We start from the raw sequence: 27,731 nt of genomic DNA, 5'->3' as shown, positions 1-27,731 counted from the left end.
TTTTGGTGTATGTGAGGAATTCCCTGGTCAGTGGCCACAGAGAAAAGTAGAGTTATATCCCTTTGTAATTTAGCTTATTTACATCTAGCCAAATTGACTCCTTTTTGGTTGAAACCTTGTGTATGGAACAGTCTTTGTTGACTTTTTTAGTTAAGACTTCAATATAGTAGTATTTAGTTTGTCTTGTATTTTGCAAATACCCACATATATATTTCACTATAAAGGGAATTCCTATTAAAACCTACTGACTAAAAAAAAAAAATTGTACCATCATTTATTTATTCCTCATCTTACTGCTTTATCAGCAGTGTCTGAAATAATAGACTGCTCCTTTCTTTACACATTGCTCCTTTGGCTTTGGTGACACAGGATTTTGGTTTGTCTCCTGCCTCCTCAGTTGTTGTCATCTCTGGCCTCTCGCTGTCTGTCTGTCCTTTAAACTAGCCATTATGTGAGCTGCTTATGACTTCTTGAGATATTCATTCTCTCTCTCTCTCTCTCTCTCTCTCTCTTTTCCCCTTTTCTTTTCTTCTTGGAGCCCTCTTCTGCGTGTTTGTCTTTAGTTGTCAGGAGCAGATGATTCCAGACCTTACCTCCTCTGAGCTGCCTCTTTAATATCTCCTCTTGTTTGCCTTGCATCTAGACTCATTATCTGATTTCTGCTTTCAGTGAATAGCATACCAACTCATTTAGTTTCACAAACCACAAACTAAGAAGTTTATCCTTTACCCCTTTCTCCCCACCTCTGCATTTCTAATTGATTATTAGGTTTTGGAGCTTTTTTCTACTCAGTATTTCTGGAATCATGTAATCTAGGTTGAAATCCTGTTTTCTTCTTACTAGCTGTGTGACCTTGGTAAGTTACTAGGTATGTTTTCCTTTTTAGGCTAAATATTCCCGGCTTTTTCAATAATTCATCCATCTGGCATGGTTTTGTGTTTCATTAAGTTCTTAAGAATGAAACCTTCATTGTTTGAATGAAAATAAAACCTATATTTGAGGTCTTAAAGTTAGAAAGATGATTTTATAGGTAGTCAAGTGGCATATGTCTGTCTGTGTATAATGCAGTTTTATATCATTTAAATACAGTTGCAGTTGTGGTTGGATAATCCAAAGATTCAGCTGACATTTGAGGCTACACTCCAACAGTTGGAAGCACCTTATAACAGTAAGTAGCATGATCAGTAGGACTAGTTTTGGACCATATTGCCAAAATTAATACTTCTTTCGAGGTTCTTAGTTCCTTGTGAATTTTTTCATTCATATTTAATTTTATTTCACCTTATATTATGCAACAATGAACCTTATATAAAACCCATTTCCTTTGGAGTTTTTTTGTACTGGGGATTGAACTCAGGGGTGATTTACCACTGAGCTACATTCCCATTTCTTTTATTTTGTTTTGAGACAGGGTCTTGCCAGATTTCTGTGACTGGACTAAAACTTGACAATCCTCATTCCTCAGCCTCCTGGGTTGCTGGGATTACAGGAGTGTGCCTCTGTGTCCAGCTTTTTTCCATTTTTGTTTTCCTGATTGTTTAAGTTATGTCAACAGATGTGTTCAAGATATTTTAAAATAATTTGTCTAGACTGTTATCCAGCTTTGATCTGTAGACTAATAGCTCTAAGAATCACTTTTCCATTTAAGGAGTCACATGACCTGATTATGGGAAAAGTGTATGGAATGATTTCGTGATGGAGAAATAGAGGTGTTAGAAGAGGTTTCTGTTTAAACTGTTGTAAAAATAAACATTTTAAAATTTATTTATTTCTATAGGTGATACTGTGCTTGTCCACCGAGTTCACAGTTATTTAGAGCGTCATGGTCTTATCAACTTTGGCATCTATAAGAGGATAAAACCACTACCAAGTAAGGACCTACCCAGCCAGTGAATTTAATGATTTTTAGTTATAAATCTAGGACCACATATTATATATGCGATGTTAACATTTTATTTTGATTTGTAAATCTGTATTTGTCAAAATATTCTGAAGTTTAAAATAAAACGTTTAAAAGTACATTTCCCTTACTTTCTAGTTTGATAGGTACTTAGAAAAAAAATCAGATTTCCAATTTAAAAAAAAAAAGTATATTTTAAAAAATGAAAGAAGTTTGTTATGCAACTAACATGAGATTCTTCCTCTCATGTTTGCTTTTAAAACAAATATACTATTTGTTCCTTTCATAGTGTTTGGATTATGGTTGCCAGGGATCCAGAAGATGGATATTTTGAGAATTAATGCATTTTTAAAAATCTGGGGACAAGCTTGGGGGATTGAACCTAGGGGCAGGGTTCTTTACCACTGAGCCACATCCCCAGACCTTTTTAATTTTAATTTTGAAACAGGGTCTTGCTAAGTTGTTTTGAGCCTCTCTAAATTGTCGTGTTGGCTTTGAATTTGTGGTCCTCCTGCCTCAGCCTCCTGAGTTGTTGGGATTACTGGTGTGTGCCTCTGCTCCCAGCTATTGCATTTATTTTCCATGCTTTAATATTTCTTCCAAAAGTAATACTGACTGGAGACTACAAAAATGGAGCTGAAAGTAAATAACTCACACCCAAAATGTGTCCTGGTACAATTGTGAGGTAATAAAGCCAGTCGTTCATAGCATGTCCATGCTATGAACATGGAATAAGGTAATGAGAAAGTAAATCTCAAGAGAAGGAATTTGTATGATTACACAAATGGTATGCCTTTACGCCATGAACAAACAGAAACAACATGTATCTCATTTGATTTATTAATGTTAAACATTGAATTAAAGTTTTCTAAGCTTCAGATTTTGTTAATTTGTTTTCAGATAGCTTCCATATTTGAGAAAATAACTGATTCACTTTTAAGACCTCATGATATGTTAATCCAGAGGTTTTCATCAAGAAAAAACTATATACATGAACTAACTACAAAAAAAAATTTTATTTTTGTTGTTCTTTTTGCTTTTAGCTAAAAAGACAGGAAAAGTAATTATTATTGGCTCTGGAGTCTCAGGCTTGGCAGCAGCTCGACAACTACAAAGTTTTGGAATGGATGTCACACTTTTGGAAGCCAGGGTAAGAATTTTTATTTTAGTTGTAGAAGCCTGACCTAATGGAAATATGGTAAGTAAATTATGTCACAAATTTTAATTTAATTTCAAGGAATAGTGCACCTTGAACTTAGCTAAATTGATTTGTACAATTATATTTGTACAGTATTTTGGGTACTGCTATTTTTATTGGATGAAGTGCTAGGTATCAAAACCAGGGCCTTCATGTGTTTGGCAAGTACTCTATCACTGAACTACCACTCCCAGCCCCTGGATAAAGAATTTGTGACAGTAGCCAGGCATGGTGATGCACGTCTATAATCACAGCAATTTGGGAGTCTGAGGCAGGAGGATTATGAGTTCAAAGCCAGCCTCAGCAGTGTAGCAAGGCTCTAAGCAATTTAGCAAGAACCTGTCTCAAAATAAAACATAAAAAGGTCTGGGGATGTGGCTCAGTGGTTGAGTGTCCCTCAGTTCAATCTCAGTACCAGGGGCAGGGAGTGGCAGTTCTGACAGTAAAGCTTTTTAAAAGCGCTTAGTGAATAAAGTTTATAAAGGATGGATATTTTCAGTTATTTCTTGCAGTTAACTCTCAATTTGGGATCTTCATGGACTTTACCTTTTGTAGGAGGCAATTGTTTTCAGTGATGAATTTTATTCCCTGTTTAATAGTCAAAGAAAACGAGTTGTTTCTTAGGTGGGAGCCATCTTTTAGGTAATGATAAAGCCAAGATGTCCTCTTACAATATATTTATTTTTATGTGGTACTGAGGATTGAATCCAGTGCCTCACACGTGCTAGGTGAGCACTCTACCATTGAGCTACAACTGCAGCCTCCAGAATATCCTCTTAATTTTGAGTCCTGGAGAAATAGAAACTGAAGAAGGAAAGGGTTGATGGCAAAGGACTGGGGGAAGAGCATCACATTAGGATGCTACTATGAAAATTATTTTCATGAATAATTTTTGAAATTGGATTATTTTCCAGTGACTCGAAGGCTCCCTGAGCTCCCGTCATTTAAAAAAGTCCTTCTCATATAACCTGAACAATAGAGTATGGGGAAATCAAAATTAAATATTTCAATATAGTCTTTTATTAAAAATGATACTTTATTAATTCAGAAAACATTTGTCTGGTAAGTAATAATGGGATTATTGTAATCCCTACCCATGTGGAGTTTATAATTAGTTTGTAGGTTTGTCTTTGGGGTTTTTGTTTGTTTGCTTATCTGGAGTTTATAGAGTATTCTCATATTATACACAATTACTAAATTATCACTAAGCTCAGTAAGGTTTTCCTGTACTTGAAATTCCCTAGTCAGCAGAGGTACCTAGGCCTATTTAGTGATGAATGTTATTGTTGTCAACAGCTTATGTTCAGTAGGCTTTGCCCTTGGGAAGCGGGCTACATTGGAGAATAATTTGTCAGAGAAATATTTATCAAATCATTCGCAACTGGGGCTGGAGTTAATAGCTCAGTGGTAGAGTGCTTGCCTAGCATGTGTGAGGCACTGACTTTCATCCTCAGCACAGCATAAAAATAGAGGTATTGTGCCCATTTATAACTTAAAAACTTTTGTTTTTTAAATTACTCATAGCTAAGATGGACATGGTGGCGCAGTGCCTATAGTCCCAGCAATTTGGAAGGCTAAGGTGGGAGGATCACTTGAACCCATAAGTTGAAGACCAGCCTGAGGAACATAGCAAGACCCATCTCAAGAGGAAAAAAACCTTTCACAGCTGACTGTTGGGATTATAGGGATTGGTGGGCACGAATCAAATCACAGTGGTAGAAAGTTGGTATTTAAAAGTGTTGAAATCTATCAACAAACATTTTCTCTATGGGCGGCCCCTACACATCCTGTACATGGAGAGGTATTTTAGAGAACTGGATAGAAAGATGATAGTATCTGTGACTAGATATGTCTTCTGACAGTCAGATTGTTTTATATCACATCATTTAAATCCCATCCATCTTGCATGTTATCTGTTACCTTTACTTTAACTTTGAATTAAACTTCATTTTTTTTTTTCGTTTTTGTTTTTTTGTTTTTTTTTTTTTTTGCGGTACTGGGGATCGAACTCAGGGCCTTGTGCTACCAGCTATCTCCCCAGCCCTTTCATTTGTTCTTTGTGCCCACTGTACTGTTGGTTGCACTCCATGTCAACTCTAAACCACACTTTTCTTTTTAAATTATGGGAATCAACCCTGTTGTGCCATTGGGTTATTTTGGTTAAAAAAGAACTGATGATTTTGACCATTTTATTTCTGAAAAACAGGATCGTGTGGGTGGACGAGTAGCTACATTTCGCAAAGGAAACTATGTAGCTGATCTTGGAGCAATGGTGGTAACTGGTCTTGGTAAGTAATTTGTGGTTTTAGGCTGTAAAATGTAGTCTGAAACTAATAAGATTGTTAGGATTACATCTTAAAGCCATAGGTGCTATTTCAAAATATATTGGTTTAGGGTACTATTAGTCCATTTTCTTTTGCCAGTAACACAATATCACTGACTGGGTGAGTTATAAAGAAAAATTAATTTTGGCCCACAGTTCTGGTCCAAGGCCAAGGGGCCACAGGGCCACATCTGGTGATAGGCTTCTTGCTGACTGAGTTCTGAGGTTGTGTAGGTCATCACATACAAGTGTCAGTGTTGTGTCTGTGTCTCTGCTAGACTCCTTATGATGCCACCAAGAATTAACCGTGGCACTTCACCCTGATGACTTTCTCCAATCCTAAACACCTCTAAAAGGCCCTACCTCTAAACATCTCTAAACACTGTAATGGGTTTAAGGTTCTACTCCCTTATTATCTCAGTGGGATTTAAATGCCAGCATGGGTTTGAGGGGACAAACCATATTCAAAACCTAGTAGGTATTTTTCTTCTGTTAATGAGAGGTAAATCGCCAAGTGATCTTCCTGAAGGAATATATCAGCATATACAAGCAAAATTTAAATTATACAAATATTTTCACCTAGTGTATCTTTTTTCTAATTCTAGGAAATTATCTGAAACAAAACAAAGAAAAAAACAGAGGAGTGAGCAATGTTGTTTGGGGTGGATTTTGTTTTTGTTTTTGGTACTGGGAATTGAACTCAGGGGCACTTAAATTATAAGCTAAGTCCCTAGCCCTTTTTTTCCTTTTTTTTTTTTTTTTTAATATTTTTCAGTTGTAGAAGAGCACAATATATTTATTTAATTTTGTGTGGTACTGCCTCACATTTGAGGCAAGTGCTGTAAACTGAGCCACAACCCCTATCCCCCCAGCCCTTTTTATTTATTTATTTATTTATTTTAGTTGTCGATGAACCTTTATTTTATTTATTTATATGTCGTGCTTAGAATCAAACACAGTGCCTCAAACATTGCTAGGCAAGCACTCTACTACTGAGCTATAACCCCAACCCCTTTAACTTAAATTTGAGACAGGCTCTAAGTTACTGAGGCTTGAACTTGTGATCCTCCTGTCTCAGCTTCCCAAATCACTGGAATTACAGGCATGCACCACCGCACCTGACTGGAGCATTTTTAATATGGCTTTTTATTTTTTTAATTTTTGTTTTTGTTTTGATGGACCTTTATTTTATTCATTTATTTATATGTGGTGCCGAGGATCAAACCTAGTGCCTCACACATGCTAGGCAAGTGCTCTACCGCTGAGCCATGATCCCAGCCCCCAATATGGTATTATTTTAATGGCAGAAGATTAGAAACCAGAGATTAGAAGAATAAATTATTATTCAGTGTGCTGGACTTGGTGGCGCATGCCTATAATCCCACCTACTTGGAAAGCTGAGGCAGGAGGATCAGAAGTTTGAGTTAGCCTGGGGCAACTTAGCAAGACCCTGTCTCAAAATAAAAAATAAAAAGATGGGAATGTAGCTCAGTGATAGAGCACACTTGGGTTCAATCCCTAGGACCATGCCAAAAAAAAAGCCCAATAATAATAAATTAAATACACAGATATAATTATATATATATATATATATATATATATATAATTCTCACCATATATGTATATATGTACACACACACACATATGGTAAGAATTATATAGCCACTAAAAATTATGTTGCTCTGTAGTAACATAAAATGTCTATGATAATATTGCTAGGTTAATAAAGATCACAAAACAATATATTATCCTTTTGTGTGCGGGAGATAATTTTATGTACCTAAAATCTAGAAGGTTGGAATAATGAATAATTTTTGCTTATTTTACATATTTTTAATTTGACCATTTTTTGGAAGATGAAATTTACATACTATAAGTTTTGAGCATTTTTGAGTAAGAGTATTTTCAACTTTGAGGTTTTCCCTCTCTTCTCATAAGTGAGCTGAATTTAATTGTTTGAGTTTTTTCTAGGAGGGAATCCCATGGCTGTGGTCAGCAAACAAGTAAACATGGAACTGGCCAAGATCAAGCAAAAATGCCCACTTTATGAAGCCAATGGACAAGCTGTAAGTTGAGGACATACAGAACTTTTGAAATTTCTTTGATTTGGTTGAAAACATTTGGGGGATGTGTGAACGTGCATACAAACATTGTAAACTGAGAAATGATAGGATGTTTTTGGTTGTTTTTTTTACCTGTGAGCTCTATAGGAAGGGATTGTATATGTGCAAATTGACACATCTGTTTAGACATTTATCTTTACAAATTGAATGAAGACTAGCTAGCTGGTTAACCTTTTTTATTTGACTGTGTCCACTTACTACAAAAGACCTGTGGAATTGAAATCTGATTCTTCATTACTTTGTATTGTGCCTTCCATCGTGTGCTCTTTATGACTTCAATTTTGTGTTTATAGGCTCAAGCTTTTGATGGGCTAATAGCCAAATAGTGGTACTTACTCAAATATTTCAAGTATTTGTTGAGTAGAGGCATAGGCGCTTCCTATTTTTAATATGACAGCATGGAAGTGGTAATTGGTTGGGGGAATGAGAATGAGCAGTTGGACTACTATAAGGTAGGCTTAGACATCCTGAGGCAGTTCTGAATTTTGGGGGGTGAGTAAAATTCCAAAGTTTGCATTAACAGAAATGTTACCAACTCCCCTGTCAAGGTAAGAGTCCATACTTGTGGGGTATAAACACCCTTTTCCTCAGTGCTGGAGATCAAACTCAGTCGCATTCATGCTAGGCAAGTACTCTGCTACTGAGCTATACCCCCAGTGGTATAAGCACATTATTATCTCTATATTCTGAGCAAGGGAAGATTTACAGTGTGTATCTTGGCTTCCCTGTTGTTACTAAAACTGGGATGATTCTAACTCTTGAATTTTGTGTGTTGGGTGACAAGGGACATCCTCACTTATTCCTATCCACATTTAGGCTTTATGGTTCATATAAGAAAGGGACAGATTTTCAAGGAATGCGTTGGTTCCTATCTGTACCATCCTGGTCTAGATTTCTTCCCAGGGCTTAAGCATCTGGCAGAATAAACAGTAGAGAGAGAACGTAAAGATGAATTAGAGGTTAATTAAAAGTTGAATAAATTTCTGTTATTCTACAGAGATTTGAAAAGGACCTATAGATGAATAAGTTCCTGCCATATATAGTGGTACCTGTACACAAATAACACAGATAATTCTTTTTTTTACCAACTTTTTCTTATGGCAAGTTTTAAATATGCACAAAAGTAGAAGGAATACATAATGAACCCCGTTTTTCCAGTCTTGTTTTATATATCCTCTTCCTGCTGTGTGTGTCGTGTGTGTTGTTTAATGTTTTGGAAGCAAATCACAAACATATCACCATAAATTTGTCAATAGCATAGAGTCAAGGCAGATTTGCCTAGGGTTCTATAGAACAAATTGCTGCAGAAGAGCCAATGAAGCAAGGGGGAGTGTGGAGGTGGGGGTGGGGTGGGGAGAGAGATTTGGAGGGAAGGGGGAGCATGATTGGAGAAGACTCCAGGCTGTGTTTATGGAAGGAAAAGGCACCAGAAGCGAGAAATAAGTCTCTAGAGGAGGGTGAGGAGAGGGCAGGAGAGAGACGCCTACAGTTGGGTGTGGAAGAAGGTGCTTGTAAGGCCAATCTGTAGGTTGGAACATCGGAGGTTTGTGAGCAGGGGAAGAGGCATTTATTTTGAGGTAGGTAGTCAGGAATGTGCAGATCTGAGGTGAGGGAAGGAGGCTCTGAAATACCATCTACAGTCCTCCAGGAGTGAGAAGCCACAGGAAAGACTGTCACTGATCTTTGAGAACACCCTCTCTTTCTTTCGACATCCCTGAATGTAGAGCAGTTCATTTAATCTAACAGTAATGGAATTTTTCTAGTAGAGATGTTTAGAGAAATGATTTCTTGGTGTTAGATGAGTCCCTGCCCCCCGCCCTTTTTTTTTGTTGTTGTTGCTGGGGATTGAATCCAGGACCGTGTGCTTGCTAGGCAAGCACTCTACCACTGCACTATAGGTCCCAGCCCTTTCAGATTTTTTTGTTTTTCGTAACACATTTTCAGACATTTATTTCCAATTAGTATACTGGTATATCCTCCCCTTGAGTGTGACCTGCCCTGACTGCCAGTTTGAACTTTTGGTTACCAGTATAGGATGAGATAAATAGCTTGTGTCATAATGTAAATAAATTGTGTCATTAACTACACTCTTATTCAGATGATGGCTTTTCTTTTGATAGCAAGACTTTCTTGATGAAGAAAAGTGGTGCATTGACTTGTGTTCTGACTCGAGCTCTGGATCTCACCAGAACTAGCCCTTGGAGTAGCACTTGAGTAAATAGTTGTTAACCTTGGTACAGTTTTTCAAAGTTTTTATGCAGAGATATTTTCTAGGTGAAATTGGTATTTGTCATCTCTGATCTGTATAGGAATTTTCTAAATTGACATGTTTGTGTTTGATGCAATAGCCAAATGGTAAAAAAGATTCCTGAAGTATTCTCTAATTTTGGAAAGAATTCTTTGCAGCTTTGAGTTTCTCTTGCCTTTGGTTAATCAAACCTAAGAAGGCATGTTACTGTGTCTCTATTTTTCTGTCTCGCTGTTTTTCTGTCTAACTCAGAGTAATAATGGACAGCTGTTGACTGGTCAACTAGTTTTTGGCCTGCAGGACAAGTAGAAAACGGTATTTCATGACTTTAGAAATCTAAAGCAGTAAGTAGGTGTCATTGTCCTTTTCTGCAGGAGAAAAAAAACTAAAGCTTCCCACTGTTTGCTTAAGGTCACTGTAGTGAATATGTGGAAGACCAGACCCACACCTGGTGTTTGACTTACATTCCCATAGTTGTTCTGCTACACCTGCATGGTCTTTCAGGAAGATGGTGCAGAATGAGTGTGTACCACTCTAACTGCCTGTGTGGTAGCGTGTGCTAAGTCTCCTTCTCAGAGAACTTTCGATAGGAAACAACAAGGCCCACCTAGAGTAGGCATTTACTCAGCAATTGAATTTTCTTTAGTAAACTGTTAGATAAATGGGTTTGTGTTTCTTCATTCTTAGTGTGCAGCTAGTCAAAATAGAATTTAACGGTTCTATTGTTAGTATGTAGAAAATAATTCTGCCCCCCCCCCCCCGTACAAGGCCAGCAGTTACCCAGAGTTATAAATATCACTTGTAATATTGTCTTATAGACATTTTCATACCCAGCCATTTGCTGCCATAGGTCATGTTACTGTTCTTAATCACAGTCACAAGACCCTGGAGTTTACCTCCCTGTGCTCTCTGGTCCTGCAAAGGCATGTACCATGCTGTTGAGCTTCAATGTTTGTTTTTGACAAGGGAAGTTTATTTTGTGGCTCTAGATGACTAGAATGGGATGTTCTGTGAAGGGACATAATGTAGGGTGTAAAATACTATAGGGATAGTAAGGCTACCCTATAAATAGAAGGGTCTCCCAAACCTTAAGCCTTAAAAAAAATAAAAAAATAAAAAAAAAGCCAACATAGCAGCTGCCCATAGATTGTTGGGTGATGGAGTTACTGGCTCACCTGTGCTGTAATCAACTTTAATTGGTCAAGGAGAAGGTTAGGAAGTGGGTTATTTGTATCAGGAACATCTTGGGCCTCACCAGTGAGGCAACTGAATGTATAGATAGGTGGGGGAGATGAAAGGGCCCTGAGTGTTTTCTGCATCTCCTGTGTACCAGCGAGGGTACTGGGAAGGGAATCTCAAACTCCTGCAGTGCTGTAGCATTCTGCATTGTGAGGTTGCCTTTGGAGTGTTTTTTGTTTCCCAGGGAGATCCAAAGAGAACTGAGAAACAGATCTTGAGTTTCTTCTTGGGACTGGGACTGGCTCACTCTTGTGACAGGTGGTGGTCTGCCTGGCACCTCTCATCACAGCAAGATTTCATTTGTATTCAGAGTCATGTTTAGAGTTTTTTTTTTTTTTTTTTTTTTGACACTGGCCTATTAGCCTTTTTGGTTTTCATTTTTCTTTGAAGAAACATTTTTAGTATATCAGTAGCAGTATTTCTGTCCTGAACCCTTTAAAATCATGACTGCCAATCCCTGCTTTCTATAATATAAACCTCATGTCTTCCTTTAATGGTCCCAAAGTTCCCAGATAATTCCCCCCCTACCCCTGTCAAATATAGCTAAAATCCTGGCTTTGCTTTTCCAACTGTATTTATTTATTCATTTAAGAACTTACTGAGTGCCTTTACTATGTGCAAAAAACTGCTAGAATGAACTACGTAGACATTCATGTGCCTCTCCACATGGCAATCCCTGCTTTAAATAAGTCAGTTATTTATATCCCCTTTAAAATTCCTATGAGTTAAAAGAGGCCAAGGTGGAGTGTAACAGTCTCCACTTACAGAATCACATTGAATTTTATTGGATAAAGGATACTCCTTTTGTTCTTTTTTTCCCATTAAGGGAATAAGCTCTACCCATGGGCTGTTTGGAATAATCTGAATTAGAGATGCTTCAGGTGTAAATTTCTTCTAGGTCTTACCAGAGGAACTAATCTTAATCTTATGTCTCACCATAATTCTAGAAGTGCTAAATGGTATGAGGGTGGGGGAGGTGACCAAAAGTGTGATTTTTTTTTTTTTTTTTTTTTTTTATTCCCCCCTGCCCCCGAAGTGTAATTCTTCCTGAAGATTCCTCTGGCTAAATCACAGAACTTTCTGTTACTGGACCATTGCTGCACTTTAACTCCATTGTGTTCTGCTGCTTAGAAGGCTTATGAAAACTGGAAGCAAGATAGATGTAAATGTTTTAGAAGAATTAACAATCTTGTGTTGATGGAGTCTAACCAGAGATAGAAGTAAGGAGAGCTGCCCTTCCTTGAACTGCTTTCTGCAGGGTGAGGGGCCTTGTTCAGAAAGTTGTTTGGTTTTCCCTAAGTGTCTTCTATGTGTGCTGGGCACTCAGGCTGCCCTCCCCTGACCATGTTCAGGATGCTTCATAGAATCTTTAGGACAAAACCAAAAGTGAACCCATTTAGAACAAATGATACTCATCAAATTCTTTTAAAATTTGAAAGGTGCTATTTTACCTGGATTTTTTTTTTTTTTTTTTTTTTTTTTTTGCGGTACCGGGGATCAAACTCAGTGCCTTGTGCTTGTGAGGCAAGCACTCTACCAGCTGAGCTATCTCCCCAGCCCTTACCTGGAATTTTTATAGAGAAATAAATGTTTTTGAAAAGTCCTAATGAAAATGTTTAAAGTAATAATAACCCTTGTTCCTTCTTTGATGGAAGGCTTTGTTATTGATCCTTTCCCCCAAAATTCTTCTTACTTTACTATTGAAAGTTCTTACTATGTCGTAATGTAGAAATCCACCTGCCTTCTAACTTGGTGGTTAACCCTTCCTAATCATGTGTTGAATTCCTTTCTCAGAAGGGATACAATTTAGGACCTAGAATTAAAATGGTCAGGTAAAATTAAAATTACTGTGACTTTTATTTAAAGATTGGCAATATTTCATCTCCTTTATGTTATCCTTTTTCCATAATTATTGGCAGAACTAATAGAATCTCACGGTTTTCACCAAGGGGGAAAAATGACTTGAAGATAGTTTGGGGGTGCTTAGGTAGTTGTTTGCTAACATTTCTTTTTGTTGTCTGGATATGTAAAAGGGAACATTTCTAACTAGCTTATTTTTTAGAAATGGATTTGAGATTTAAATGTATTTTAAAAACACATTTTGGGTTTCTCCTGGTCAGTATTGTTTTCCCAGGGATCAGCATTTTATTTTCTATTTTCCAAATATTTCTTGAATTTCAAATTGAAATGTTAAAGTTAACGAAGAGCAGCCAGGTTCAGCATGTGCAGCATTCCAGCAGTTGCTCAATGAGGCCATGGGGCCTGGTTGCTGACTATTTCACCAATCTGTGAAGCTCACCTTGGGTTTGAGTGGTGTCCCAGAGACGCAGTCCTGTCATCTGGTGTCAGTCAAATGTGGCAGTAATTTTTTGGTTTGATTTTTGTTTGATTTTTGTTGTTACTGTTCTATGTTTTTTTCTTTCTTTTATTAGTTTTGCTTTGTTCCTCATTGCTTTCTGACACCTCTCCCCCACTCCCTGCCTTTTTAAAATTGCCGTTCTTTTGGCCATTTCTATGCCTGGACTCCCATTTTGGTCTTTGTATAGTCTGTTCCTTATTTCTCTGGTGGTTGCAGCTTCTGAGCTAACAGAATGCTTCTGTCATGCTATGTGTTTAAAGCCTTGATTTTACTGCTGTCGTACAAAACTAAACTTGACGTGGCTGTTGGGCTGTTATTTACAGTTTATTTCTCTCTCTGCTGCACTGGTTAAAAGGACACTGTCAAGGTATTTTTTCATAATTTTTCAAATCATTTTCCTCACCGTTTACAATAACTCATTAAAGCTTGACACTTAAATCTTTTCCTTTCGAAGATCCTCTCCATCACACATTCACACTGGTTTGTTGTTGTAGAGTTGCGCCTATATGTTGGGCTGGTGCCATTTGAGTTTTTGTCATTGAAAGCGCATGTAAAATGTCAGTTTTTATTGTGGGGAGTGTGGGTGGACTAAAGGGGAAAGTGTAATGAATCAAGCAAGCTGCTCAGAAAACAGAGGGAAGAAACAAAAGGTCAATTTGGTCCCTCTAACCTTGACAGTGTCCCTTTAAATATGTCTCTACCACACATCCTGGACCCCAATTACTGAGCCTGAGTGCTGCCTACTTTCTCAGTATGAAACCCCACCCCCCACGTGACTCTCACCCTAGCTGCAAAGATTAAAGCTTATCTGAAACAAGCCATCCATTTGGCACTGAAAGAGCTTTAATCTGTCTCATTTGCATCCTGTGTATTGGCACATTCTGCCCTCTAGTAGCGGCATATGTGATCTAGCCCGTTCCGGCTGCAGCATCCTCTTGTTAGGCATTTTAGAAGCCACATATGGAACTGCCACCTTTTTGTGCTCCAGAAAAACCAGTCTTGCACAGTGTAACTGTGATCAACTAAGATCACATATAACTGTAGATTTCATGTTAAAATATAGTCATTTCATTTTTGAAAGAACTAAAAGACTTGTAAGACTATCATTGGTAGTATCATTGTAGGAGTTGCATTAGAAATAGCAAATTTCTGAGCAGAATTTCATTGAGTTGCTCTTTGTGACCCCATGTCAATGAGGAAAAGTAACTGATGAGAAAGTGGATGAAATTCCTAACAAGAAGGTCTCTTTCGCCAAGACCCCTCTTTTTGGCCATGGGCCTGAGTGGATAGGTTGGATGTTTTTAAATCCACCAGCTCCTGGGACTGCCCTAGTTGTATAAATGGTACCAAGTGTCCAGGGCCTGATTCTCTGCCTTATTTCTCAGTACAAACCAGAAGATTCTTAGGAATTTAGATTTTCTTTAGGCTAAGGGTAATTCTTAATTCATTAAGATACCCTGGTCTCTCCCATGTGTGGTCTTACAGAACCGGAAGCTTGGAGTATGACTCTGATTAAGTCAATTGTGTCTGTCATCTTTATAGAGCCGAAGGAGAACTGTAGTCCTCTTTCCTTTCTGTTTTAGTGCAGATTGCACTAAACACGAGATTCTTTTTGCCACACGTTGGCTCATCTCAGAGTTAGTAAAGGGGCAGAGATTAGTGCTTCACACACTTCTGTTGGTTGCAAGGAATTTTGGTGAAAACAAGGAGATTCAAACAAGGTAGACTCTCACTGTGATGATCCTGTCAGCAGTTAGTTACCTCTGATTATAAAGATCACTCCTTCTTAGTTGTAGTGTTTACTAGAACATGCTTTGTTAGCTTCTTGTTACTGATTTTTAAGTAGACTGTAAAGGTGGAAAGTCGTGTTTTGAATTCCATTTTCCAGCCAGTGCCCAGCTTATGGCAAGAGATGCTTTTCTTAGACATGCTTTTTCCTTCTCTTGCTGCCATGAATTCAGAAGCAGGATGCAGAGTGTTTAGTTTGGGCTAGAATAAGCAGTAGCAGAGGGATGCATGTCAACTTACTGATGACATCAGTAGTCAAGGGCACAGCCTGGCCTTTGACATGGTCTTGTAGCTTGATGACCTGCTTTGTGATTTGTTTCTTTCCACTACAACAGCGAGAGACCAAACCTGGTATCTTAGTCACTCATAGTCTCTCTAGGAACTTTGGGCATTTAGCTCTGAAATTATTGGTACCATAAAACATTATTACTCTGCAAAAGATGATAGTGTGTTCTTATTAGCAGCCATAAATTTCACTTTTTTCTTCCCTACTCCCACCTGAAATTCCATCATCTTTGAGGGGGAAGCAGATAACATGGGCTTCTTATTTTTCCATCCTGCCCTTATTCTGGAAGGCCCTCAGGTGTGTGAACATAGTTTTGTTCTCTGGGACTTACCTGGTGTGTTGTTTGCATGTCAGCCCAGCTCAGCTCAGTGCATGTCAGCTCAGCGCACCTCGTGCTCCATGACGTTTCAGTTAGTACCCGGGTAGGTCTCATGGCTGTTGATAGAGATGGATTCCCAGATCCAAGGGCAGAGTGAGAAAAGAGGGAAATAATCAGGGCCAAAACATTTCACATCTCATTTAAATGGACTTAACCACTTCATAGAAAAGAAAATTCAAATCATTGTCCTCAAAGGTTTCCCCTTTGAGATGCATATTTTGACCTTTTTAACCTCAGAGCATTTGTCTTTGTGGGTGGTGTTAGTCCTTAATAAGGACCAACTCTGCTATACTTCGGATTTTCAGGTTCCTAAGGAGAAAGATGAATGGTAGAGCAAGAATTTAACCGGTTGCTAGAAGCTACATCTTACCTTAGTCATCAACTAGACTTCAATGTTCTCAATAATAAGCCTGTGTCTCTTGGCCAGGCATTGGAAGTTGTCATTCAGTAAGTCCTTTAATACAGCTTATTGTATAGTGAATTCCTTTTACAGTTTTGTTATTATGTTTTAAGTTTCAGTAAGTCTAATTTCAGCTAGTTTCCATGTGAAATTGTTAAATCCCAAAAGGAAAAAGTATTTAAAATAATGACATGATCCTTAAAGCCCCCTTGCAGTTGTAAAATTTATAGCTTTTAGACATTATACTGTATTTTAACATAACCTAGATAATATTCGCCACTGGTCAACTTTCTTCTTCCTAAGTGTTAGTTCCAGTGGGCTTCTGATGCCCCTGAGTGTCTGAGATGGGTGCCAGTCTTGTGCTGCAGAGCTGGCTATGTGACCAGGGCATACACGTTCTCTTCTCCTAGGTTACAAGAAAAGCATGTCAAAGATGAGCAGATTGAACACTGGAAGAAGATAGTGAAAACTCAGGAAGAACTGAAAGAACTTCTTAATAAGGTGGAAGTCTACATTTATTTTCATTGTAGATAAGCTTTAATAGGGGGAAAAGCCTTTCATTTAGAAACTTTAAAGGCATTTCTGGGTTTTTCTTTTCATGAAGAGAAGGTCTGCAAAGCTGGAACTCGGTATTATTAACAAAATAATGACTAGTGGCATACACAGTATCTGTCAGTCTTTCAGTATGACACCATTGTGAAGTCACTGCTAGGAGAATAGGCCCTTCCTCTATGTCTGGTTCCCTTTTGCTCCCCGGAGCTGGCCCAGTGCTCTTACTGAGATTCTAAGATCAGAGAGAGGTCAGCTGTGCTGGGGCTGCAGTGCTCACCGTGAAGACCAGCAGCACATCAGCAGCCAGTTCATCACCAGATTACTCTCTGAGGAGCCCCACCCCATCCCAGTTTCTCCAGCCCAGGGCTCCTCTGTACCACCACCACCTCAGTTCTTTGTTTCTCCTCTTCTCGCCACCTGCAAACTTAATACCAACTTAGGGCGAAAAGCCCCTGTGGTAAGGGTTGGGGACTTTACAGTGCAAACTCCAGGTGTGCCTTGTGACTGGAGTCTCCTTGCTCTCTCTCTGTGTCTCATTTCTTCAATCCTGTCGAATAAGTCTCCAGCTCATCTTTGTGGTTTGTGGGAAGGATGGAATGAGGAGGACTGGAGGAAGCCATCAGCTGCAGGTACATCTGCCGGGACCCAGGCTTAGGTTCTATCACCCTGTCCTTAGCATTCTGTCGGAACGATTTAACCTTTTACAAACCATGACAGTTGGCTTCCCCAAATAAGTGTAAGTTAAACTGGTGGTAGAGTGTTTTTCTAGGAAGTTAGGTTTATCTGAGTACATTTTGCTCATCTGTGTACTCCTTCCTTCTGTCTTTGGAGATCCCGTTGTAGCTACCTGGCAGTGTTACGCCTCTGTGCCACAGTGTCGGCTTTTTGCCTTTTTCCCAGATGGGGGTGATGTGGAACAGGTAGTTGGAGAATTCTGAGGACCTTAGCAAAAGCTTAGGAGAGGAACCAAAGAGGGGTACCTGTAATTAGAAGTGAATTATATTTCTGTCTGGAGTGGTAACTTTGTACTTTTCCCCTTAGATGGTAAATTTGAAAGAGAAAATTAAAGAACTCCATCAGCAATACAAAGAAGCATCCGAAGTGAAGCCACCCAGAGACATTACTGCTGAATTCTTGGTGAAGAGCAAGCATAGAGATCTGACGCCCTGTGCAAGTGCAGTATTGAGCATGCTTAACTGGTTTCTCTTAGAATTCTAAGAAATAGCATAGATCTGAGAACTCTGAAAAGAGTCATAGCCCATCACAGGTCCCTGTAGTACCAAGAAGAGGGTTTGGCACACAACCAACCATGGGGACTGAGGGGTTAGTTTAGTTTAGGATCAATCTTTTTCTGAGGAATTCTTACTCTCACATGTTAGAATAATAGCAATGATAATGAACATGAAATAGTCACTTGGAGTCACACTGTCTGGTAAAATCCTTAATGTGGTATCTCCCAGTCTTGTGACCTTACACTCCTTAATTACCTCACCATACATGGTGTTCCATAATAGCTTGTATGTGGGGTATGCAAGAATCAAATTATGTATCCACAGATTTCTTCCCTTCCCCCCCCCCTCCCATTTTTCTCCTGCATATTCTCTCTCCTCTCATTTTATCCTAGGCTCAGTTTCTAAGATCAGAAATCCCTGAGCTCTGACCCCAGTCTCATACTGAGTCACCACTCTCTACACATGATCTGACAGAATCTGTGGTCCAGAATATATACCCACTGTGGGAAAAATTAATTAGGTAGATACTGACCTTTCAGGATAAATCTCATTCACTTAATTTTAAAAAATTTTATCAGGAATATGATGAATTAGCTGAAACACAAGGAAAGCTAGAAGAAAAACTTCAAGAATTGGAAGCCAATCCCCCAAGGTAAGGAAACTAATAAACTCAAACATTCGGAGGGATAGGTTCCACTATTCATTCCATGTCAGATTGAGAAGGAAACTAGCACAGTAAGCTTTTATATTCAGTAAGAGTATTTTAAGTTGTTAATGAATGAAAAATATCTGTGAACAAAATTTCAGGTTCTGAATCCCCTATTTTATTTTTTAATGTGTAATGATCCTAACTAAACTAAACCAGATTGTCTGTGAGAAGGTAGCCCTTGCTCCATAAAATCCAGTGTTGGATGAAGCTGTAGTAGATGGAAATTATCTTCTTTGAGTGTGGTAGAAAGTGCCATTGCTTTAAATTCCCAAAATTCTGAGGACTAGGAAGGTGTTATACTTTATTTCCATTAGAGTGTGGACGGTAACTACATGCAGATAAGATACTCCTATGCAAACGCCCTCCATTCTTTAGTCAGGATGCTTCTCATCCTTGGCAATAAAGTCTTAAGAATTGTTACAGTAAACTTCCATAATGCAGGAGACTTAGTGTGAAGTCTTTTTTCCAAATAAATGAGGCCCCACTGACTGTGTTTTCTGAGAAGAACTTGACACTGCTCTTGGCACCAGGGGTAAAGCAGTTAATGAAGACACATAGATTCTACTTTTGACTGTAATTCATCACATAAATCACAATCCCATCCCTAGCTTGGGTTCCAACACATTTACTGAAATTCCATCATCTGCTCATTGAGGACCACAGCGATGTCTCTGTTAACACTTGTTCCCTTGTCCTTACTTCCAGTATGTGTACCTCTCCTCAAGAGACAGACAGATACTTGATTGGCATTTTGCGAATCTTGAATTTGCTAATGCCACACCTCTCTCTACCCTCTCCCTTAAACATTGGGATCAGGTAAAAACTCTTATCATTTATTTTGTCAAGCACATATCTGTTCATTTATCGGTCAATCCATATGCCAGGTTCACAAAATCTTAATTATATTGCTTTAAAATAAGTCTTAAAATCAAGTATGTTTTGCAACTTTGTTCCCTTTTGAAATTGTTTTGGCTATATATTAAGTCTTCTGTGTTTCCATAGTGATTTTAGAATCAGCTTGTCAATTTCTATAAAAAAATACCTTATAGAATTTTTTTTTTTTTGGAAGGACATAGCTCCCTAGATCAACTTAAGATGAATTGTCATAAGAATTTTCTGTGCCAAAGATATAACTTCATGGTAGAGTACATGCCTGCTTGCATGAGACCTGGGTCAGTCCCCAGTGTGGGGCAATGGAGTGGTGCTGGGGTGGGGGTCTTCTAGTCCCTGCAGTATAGTACACCTCTGCACTATTGAGATTTTCTTGATCTCAGCCATGTCTCGTAGTTCCCAATTCATGCTAAATTTAAGGGTTAGTGTACAGGGTTCTTGAGTATTTAAAAGGATTAATCTTTAAATCTAAGACTTTGGCCAGTTGTAAGGACTGTATAGGAAAGTAAATTTTTACTTAACATATTTTGGTTTTCTTAGTAAAATTATTTTGATTCTTAATCTAAAGATTAATTTTTAAATTGTCACTGTTACTCTTTAATATTTGAATTAGTGAGAATTAGACTTGTTTATGGTGAAATCCTACAGAATTAACCAGTTCTTTTATAGTTTTTTTAAATGTGTGTTAGTTAGCTTTTGGTTGCTATGGCAGGACTACTTGAGGAAAACCAATTTATAGGAGGAAAGACTTTAGGCTATGCTTTCAGAGTGTCAATTTGTGTCATCTGGCTCCATGGCTGTGAGCTTTGGTGAGGCAGAGCATCATTACACCTGACTGGCTTAAAGTAGAGAGAGATCAGTAGCAGGGACAAAATATACCCTTCAGAGTCACACCCCCAGGGACCTACCTCTTTTAACTAGGCCTCACCTCCTTCAGTTTCTACCACCTCCCAGTAGAGCCACCAGCTGGGAGCCAAGCCTTCAACACATGAGGCTTTGGGGGGGACATTCCTGATCCAAACTAAGAACATCCTATAAATTCTAAATTAGACACTTGTACTCACTGATGTATCATTTGAGGTTTCAGTACATATGTAATAGTATAAATAGTATACTACTTATGAAAGTATAAATTTTGTAAGCAGTTTTGTAGCTGTCTGGGTGAGGAACAGAGGAGTCAGTGGCAGAGAAGTGAAAGTCTTGCCACCAGCCCAGTATTTTTATCTAATTCCAAAGATTGGGGTATGTTTTATTGACTCATCTTCAAACATTTCTCTATATAGACTTTTTTTTTTTTTTTTTTCCTGTAAATTCAAAGAAATAAAATCATTTTGGAGAGGTTCTTCCAGGCCAGAACTTGACTTTTTTGTTTGTTTGTTTGTTTTGTTTTTTAATATATGGATTATCTCAGGCCTCTCTATAATCTTGGATTGCCTTCATCTAGTTTGACTGACTAGTTTTTGGAAATCTTCCTCAATTTTAAAAATCTTAAGTTTAAGAAATAAAGACTGATTTTTCTCTTAGAGTAAAGGAAAATGTAATTAGGATGGTGAATCTGCTGTCCTACAAATTTGTAATGCATTCAGAAACCAAATAAATTGCTTTGCTAATTGTCTTAGTTTCCACACCCATCCCCCACAGACAGTCTGGACTTTGATATAGGACTTTTTTTTTTTTTTTTAAGACTTTTGACCTTTATTTTATTTATTTTTATGTGGTGCTAAGGATTGAACCTAATGCCTCACCTACACTAGGCAAGCCTCTGCCACTGAGCCGCAGCCCCAGTCCCAACATAGGCCTTTGATGATATAAACTCTTACCTAGGGAAAAAGCAACTGCCTTACTCCCACTCCCCAAAGATTTGGGACATGTTGGGATTTGTGTTTCTCCTTCATTTTTCTTGGATGGCTATAGTTGAACACTAAGTAATCATTCTTTAATTTATACCTTAAAATACTGGCTGTTCCCACAAACTTGTATTTTTCAGCATTATCATATAGAACTCAGTGCAAATGACATAGATTTGATTAAGAAACGTGGAACTAGATTCCCTCCTCTCCTCATTAGGATGATGACTTTGAGTTTACTGGCAGCCACCTGACCGTGAGGAATGGCTACTCCTGTGTTCCTGTGGCGCTGGCAGAAGGCTTGGACATTAAACTGAACACAGCAGTGCGCCAGGTTCGCTATACAGCTTCAGGTATGTGATGGTTGTTCAGGTAGCACAGAGCTCCTCCCCAGATAAGACAGAGCTCCTCCCCAGAGACAGGCTGCTCTTTGTTGAGTATGATAGCATGTACATTTTCATGTACAGTGTTTGATAAACAGTGGCTCCCAGCTGGACACTTCACATTTACAGATGATTGAGCCTATGGAGACACTGGAGGTTTGAATCCCCATATGGGGTTCTGAACCACAAAATTAAGGCAGGTTTTCCACATGAAGTAGTAGAGTGTTACAGGAACAGCCAGTGAGTTTGGATCTGATTTTGCTAAGTATATTCATAAATATTCTGCACTCCAGTGGGGCCCTCTCCTTACCCTTCCCCATCTGACTCTTGGTCTTTGGATCCATTCAGGCTCTTGTCCTGAGAGTCTGCGGGGTAGGCGCAATGGCCTTGTTGTTGTCCATTTCAGAGTACATTAGCGTGGGACACAGAAAACCTGTTATTCAGCCACCTTGGCTGGCTGTTGAGAGTTTTGTACGCCTTAGAACAGCAAGTCACCTCCCTCTCTAAGGACCCTCGTGAGCCTAGGTGTGAGAATTGGAGATGGGGCCACCAATCTTACCTTCCCTGCCCTTTTCCTACGAGTTGCTGAGATCACCACCACGTGTGTTTGTTTTTACAATCAGAGTTTTCTATATAATTTTCCCAACAGAGGCAGCTTCTAGCTGGTGGAGTGGAGGGCTGCAACCTTGAAATAGCCTTTGGTGGCAGATGGAGCACTTGAGAGTAACTGTAATGCTCTTTTCCCTAGGTCTACAGCCACAGAAAATGGTCACATGCTGAGCACTCATACTTATTATGTGAGATATATATATATATATATATCTTTCACAATAAATATCAGTGTGTATATATCTAATTATATAAATAAGCATTTATTCCAAAACATAAATGAGGTAAAATAATAACAACATACCTAGCTTTAGTGCCCTTTCCCAGGCCACCTTTGGGCTCATTCATAACCTGAGCATCACAGTGTCCTCTCAGAGCGTGCAGGACAGCTGGAGGCTGAGTCCCCTGGGTCTGCATCACAGTCTGCTGCTGCTGCTGCTCCTCTCTTGGTCCTTAGTGAGCAGCTCACCACACTGGAAAGGCAATTGCTTCCTTTTAGGTGGGCATTTTGCTCTTAATTTTGGTCTGAATGACTTCCCTTGACATTAAGTGTCAGGTCTGGCAGATGACCAGTGTGTGAGGAGGGCGAGTGGGAGTGGGGGCCGCAGTTGGGGACTTGGTGTTGGTGGTGAGGGTTTACATCCTGGCGGTTCTTCCGGGGTGGCCTTGGACTGAGGTGAGAAGTGCAGATAACGGTACCTGTCTCCCGGGCAAACAGCCAGACTGGGAAGAACAGCATGTGGAACCTGTTGTGCATGGAGTGCTCAGTGTCCCTGTACTATCATCCTCGTCACCAACAGTCTCTTCTCACCACCCCTAGGCTGTGAAGTGATAGCTGTGAATACCCGCTCCACAAGCCAGACCTTTATTTATAAGTGCGATGCCGTTCTCTGCACCCTTCCCCTGGGCGTGCTGAAGCAGCAGCCACCAGCTGTTCAGTTTGTGCCGCCTCTTCCTGAGTGGAAAACATCTGCAGTCCAAAGGATGGGATTTGGCAACCTTAACAAGGTGACGTGCTCTCGGCGCCCTCTCATGTGTCTCATGTGCACGGACCAGTCTCGCTGCGACTGCTGGGCGAGGAAGGGGCATTTGTGTGCATTTGGTCGTGCTGTCCACTGTCTCACAGGGCTGTGGCCTGGCCATTCAGCCCTTCAGCACCAAAGTGTATAACACAATCCAAAACCATTTAGTCTTATGGGGTCATCGTGCAAACCAAGGCTACACAGAGAGCCATAGATGTCATTCTAAGTAGTAGACCGATGGTGGGTTTCTGGCTTATCTCAGAACACTCCGGGAGAGCTGCGTGTGGAAGCCCACAGCCGCTCACCGCCCCTCCTTCTGCAGGTGGTGCTGTGTTTCGACCGGGTGTTCTGGGATCCCAGTGTCAATTTGTTTGGGCACGTCGGCAGTACGACCGCCAGCAGGGGTGAGCTCTTCCTCTTCTGGAACCTCTACAAAGGTAACTGCTGTCTCGCTTTTTTCATATTCTTACAGGATCACAGAATTAGGAATGTTGGGGTTTTCCTCAACTATATATATGCCTTAATTTTTCTCTCTCGATCAGCTCAATAGGCAATTGCTAGAATCCCTTCTAGGTGTTGGGAGAACACATAAAAAGAATCATGCTCGCAGGGAGGGACAGGCTGTGGGAGGCTTCCTAGAAGGAGAAGCTCAGATTCTTATCCTCAGACTGTCACCTAGTTTGCCCCTGAATCTTTGACTTCCATGGGAATGCATTTGTCACATATCCATCTCCTGTTTAGTTATTTTCTTCTGTAATTGGATTGCTGTTAAATGTGTAGAGGAGGTTGGGACTGTGGCTCAGTGGTAGAGCACTTGCCTGGCATGTGTGAGGCCCTGGGTTCAATCCTCAGCACCACGTAAATATGCATAAATAAAATGCAAGTCTTTAAAAAAAAAAATGTAGAGGAAGAAAGTATGTTCATCTCCCCGTCAGTCCAAGCAGATGGCAGGAACTGACCCTGGCTGCACAGCTACACCCAGGACGTGGCCTTGGTGGTACAGGCACGGCTGAGCCAGCTTGACGCCCAGCCCAGCTCCTCCTGTCTCTCCCCTGCCTGGGGCGAAGTGTCATTCTCACTTCCAGGGCTTCTAATTCAAGAGGAGGTGCTTTGTTCCCCATGCACAGCACACTGACAGGAGTCCAGTGCTTTCCCCTTTCGCCACCCGGGCGTCGAGTCCCATCAGGGCCACCTCACAGTATTCCCCAGACCCGAGTGCTGCTCCTCCACTACCCTCCCTGTCCAGGCCACTCTCTCCTCGCACCTAACAGCTGCCAAGTTCCTGCCGCTAGTCCCTGCTTTTCTCTTGATGTCTTAACGTTACTGAAGGAAAACATTCAGACCCCTTCTCCAGGCCACTCAAAGCCCGCCTCAGTCCAGCCCTTCCCTGCTTCCTCCTCGTCCAGCCTCCTCTCCTCCCCTCCAGGCACACTTGCCCTCCTGAATCTGGGACACTCTACTGTTTTTTCCTTTGGGGTCCTGCTTGTATTGTGGCCTGGGCCACTGTTTTTTCCTTCCATCTCTTCCCAGCCAGGCTTATTTTATTCAGCCTTTAGGTCTTGAGCTAAATGTATTTCAAAGAGGCCTTTCAAGGACACCAAGCACTCCAGTTGCATTTTGTCCCGTGTCCTGTATTTTCAGAGGATCCCAGTTCCTAATTATGTCTGTGGTTACTTGTTACTTGAATGGAGTAGTCTCTAGTTTGTCTTTTCTGTCCCCTGTTGCATAAACGTTCTCCTAGAGACTAGAGGCAGCGATGGCCTTGGAGGGGCCTGAGATATGGAAAGGGATGTAGCCATTGTCCTGGAGCTGCCCAGCTCTCTCTGGCCAACTTCTGGGGGGTGCGGTTTAGGAAAATCACATTGCTGGCTCTGAGTGGTGCTGCCTATCTCGATTCCACAGGGCCAAGAACAAGGGTGAGGGTGGCGGGGCTTGGCAGGGAGGTTCTTGAGAACAATCTAGAAAAACCTGGAATTGTCCTATTTGTCCAGCTCCTATACTGTTGGCACTGGTGGCAGGAGAAGCCGCGGGCATCATGGAAAACATCAGCGATGATGTGATTGTCGGCCGGTGCCTCGCCATTCTCAAAGGGATCTTTGGTAGCAGCGCAGTGCCCCAGGTAAGCTGGTGGAGGGAATGAGGAATCCAGGCTCAGACTAAACTAGGGTTTGGCTTATTTGACATGTTTGTGGCAGAAGAGTTTCCATTTCAATGCGTGCAGTGTGAATTTTATATTTGGAACCTGAGCTCTCCAGATGGCATTTAGAAAAAGCCCTCTTGGTGCCTGAGCCAGGGAGCCTGTGGTCCCCCGGCTGCACTTCTCCTCTGCCTGCGAGGCCCCACCACCTGCACCTTGTAGACAAAGTGGCCAGGCTAGAACGAAAGCCCCAGGGAAGTCTTAAGAGAATCCCTTCATACTCATTTCTGTTCGTTAGGGCCACTGTAATAATTTTAACCAATTATTTCTTTGAGGGAAGGGGCATTCATGTTCCATGTTAGTTAATACAGAGAGTAACGGTCAAGTCCTGGGTAGCTAGCTCTCTGGGCAAGAAGGCATGGTGGAGGCTCCTTTGTGGTCTGAAGTCATTTTGCCTCAGCAGCTTAAAGCGGCAGCACATTCATGCCAACCCTCACGTTGTGCTTCTCCACCTACACCTGTTTTTTGGGTTTTTTAAAAAATTGTTTTAGTTGTTGATGGACCTATTTATTTATATGTGGTGCTGAGACTCAAACCCAGAGCCTCATGCATGCTAGGCAAGCGCTCGACCACTGAGCCACAACCCCAGCCCTCACCTCCACCTGCTTCTGGACTTCTTAGAGAGAGATGGCTGATGCCTAATAATGACTTTTGCTCACGTTTTTTCCTTTAGCCCAAGGAAACTGTGGTGTCTCGTTGGCGTGCTGACCCCTGGGCCCGGGGCTCCTATTCCTATGTAGCTGCAGGATCATCAGGAAACGACTATGATTTAATGGCTCAGCCAATCACTCCTGGCCCCTCAATTCCAGGGGCCCCACAGGTGAGACACTGGAAAATTGTTTCTGGACTTACCCAGGAAGGGTATCCCAGGGTAAAAACAGTGCCACTGATTTCTTTTCTTAGAGTTTAATGGTTCTATCCTTAGAGCCTTTCAGATAACCAAGAACAGAGTAAAAGGGAACAGTATGTCTGTGTCTGACTTCTTGTATTTGGCTGTTGGAAGAGTCCAGAGTATATGCAAGTCAGTAACTTAAGTTTTTCCCCCTATAAAACAAGACCCATTTTTTAATTATACATCACCTTATGGTGGCTCATACTCAGATGATTGAAGGGATTTCAGTCACTAGGGCCTTCAAGGCCATGTCCCTGAGAAATAGCCATGGACCCTTTTTCGGACTGGTCAGACCTATTTCAAAGAGCAGGGAGGGTTCCTCAGCACAGCCCAGGACTCGTGGTCTGCTCCGAGCTAGTGGCAAAGGTGTTCCTGAATTGGATTGATGCTCTCCTAGTTCAGAATAGGTAAGACACCCCCATCCCTGCCATCAGTAGGTACCAGGTGAGGTAAAGAAAGCTAGACATTTGGGCATAATTAAACTGAGAGATAAGAATAGATGCAGTTAATAAGTGTCGCTAGAGCTGAGGCTGGGCTGAGTCCCATTTTTACGTCTGTCAATCCTACGAAAATGCTTATTGAAAGAGGCACTTAAGTAGTAAAGATGAACTATACTAACTGGGGCAGGGTCAACCTTCAAAGGTCAGTAGGAATTTGGCAATTCAAACATAATAAGCATGTTTCTAACCTGCTAATTTCCTTTTTTTTTCCCTGAAATAGCCAATCCCACGACTCTTCTTTGCGGGAGAGCATACAATCCGCAACTACCCAGCCACAGTCCACGGTGCTCTGCTGAGTGGGCTGCGAGAAGCAGGAAGGATTGCAGACCAGTTCTTGGGAGCCATGTACACACTGCCTCGCCAGGCCACGCCAGGTGTCCCTGCGCAGCAGTCTCCAAGCATGTGAGACAGATGTGTCCTGAAGAGGCCTGGTGTCTTTTTTGCCATGTAAGCAAAGCTCTTCTAGCAATGCTAGATGCCACTGAGAAGCTCCCATCCTTTCTGGGCTCACCATCAGCTGGCAGGGCTCCTGATCTGACGGAGGGCGCCTCCTGTGACTTAGAGGACAGGGAAGAACTTGGAATTGTTCTTCATAAAGACTGAGGCAAGTGAAGTGAGTGCGATAACATCTTGGTTTTTTTTTTTTTTTTTTTT

General features: G+C 40.6%; 1 protein-coding gene across 1 annotated transcript in view; it reads left to right on the top strand.

The window, feature by feature from the left end:
- The window catches only part of Kdm1a (lysine demethylase 1A), a 63,885-nt gene extending 36,154 nt beyond the window's left edge, over positions 1-27,731 (top strand). Inside the window, 18 exon segments of the mRNA XM_047559882.1 lie at positions 1,090-1,168; positions 1,778-1,870; positions 2,944-3,050; positions 5,305-5,386; positions 7,393-7,487; positions 16,149-16,164; positions 16,167-16,290; positions 16,654-16,744; positions 17,837-17,971; positions 18,606-18,679; position 18,933; positions 19,442-19,552; positions 21,695-21,827; positions 23,287-23,474; positions 23,811-23,925; positions 25,480-25,607; positions 26,359-26,505; positions 27,298-27,731. Of these exon segments, the coding sequence (XP_047415838.1) occupies positions 1,090-1,168; positions 1,778-1,870; positions 2,944-3,050; positions 5,305-5,386; positions 7,393-7,487; positions 16,149-16,164; positions 16,167-16,290; positions 16,654-16,744; positions 17,837-17,971; positions 18,606-18,679; position 18,933; positions 19,442-19,552; positions 21,695-21,827; positions 23,287-23,474; positions 23,811-23,925; positions 25,480-25,607; positions 26,359-26,505; positions 27,298-27,483 (1,905 nt within the window). The 3' untranslated portion in view covers positions 27,484-27,731.

The sequence above is a fragment of the Sciurus carolinensis genome, chromosome 1 (assembly GCF_902686445.1).
Source record: "Sciurus carolinensis chromosome 1, mSciCar1.2, whole genome shotgun sequence".
Taxonomy (NCBI): domain Eukaryota; kingdom Metazoa; phylum Chordata; class Mammalia; order Rodentia; family Sciuridae; genus Sciurus; species Sciurus carolinensis.
Note: the sequence above shows the minus strand (reverse complement) of the source record. Positions and strands in the feature narration are given on the sequence as shown.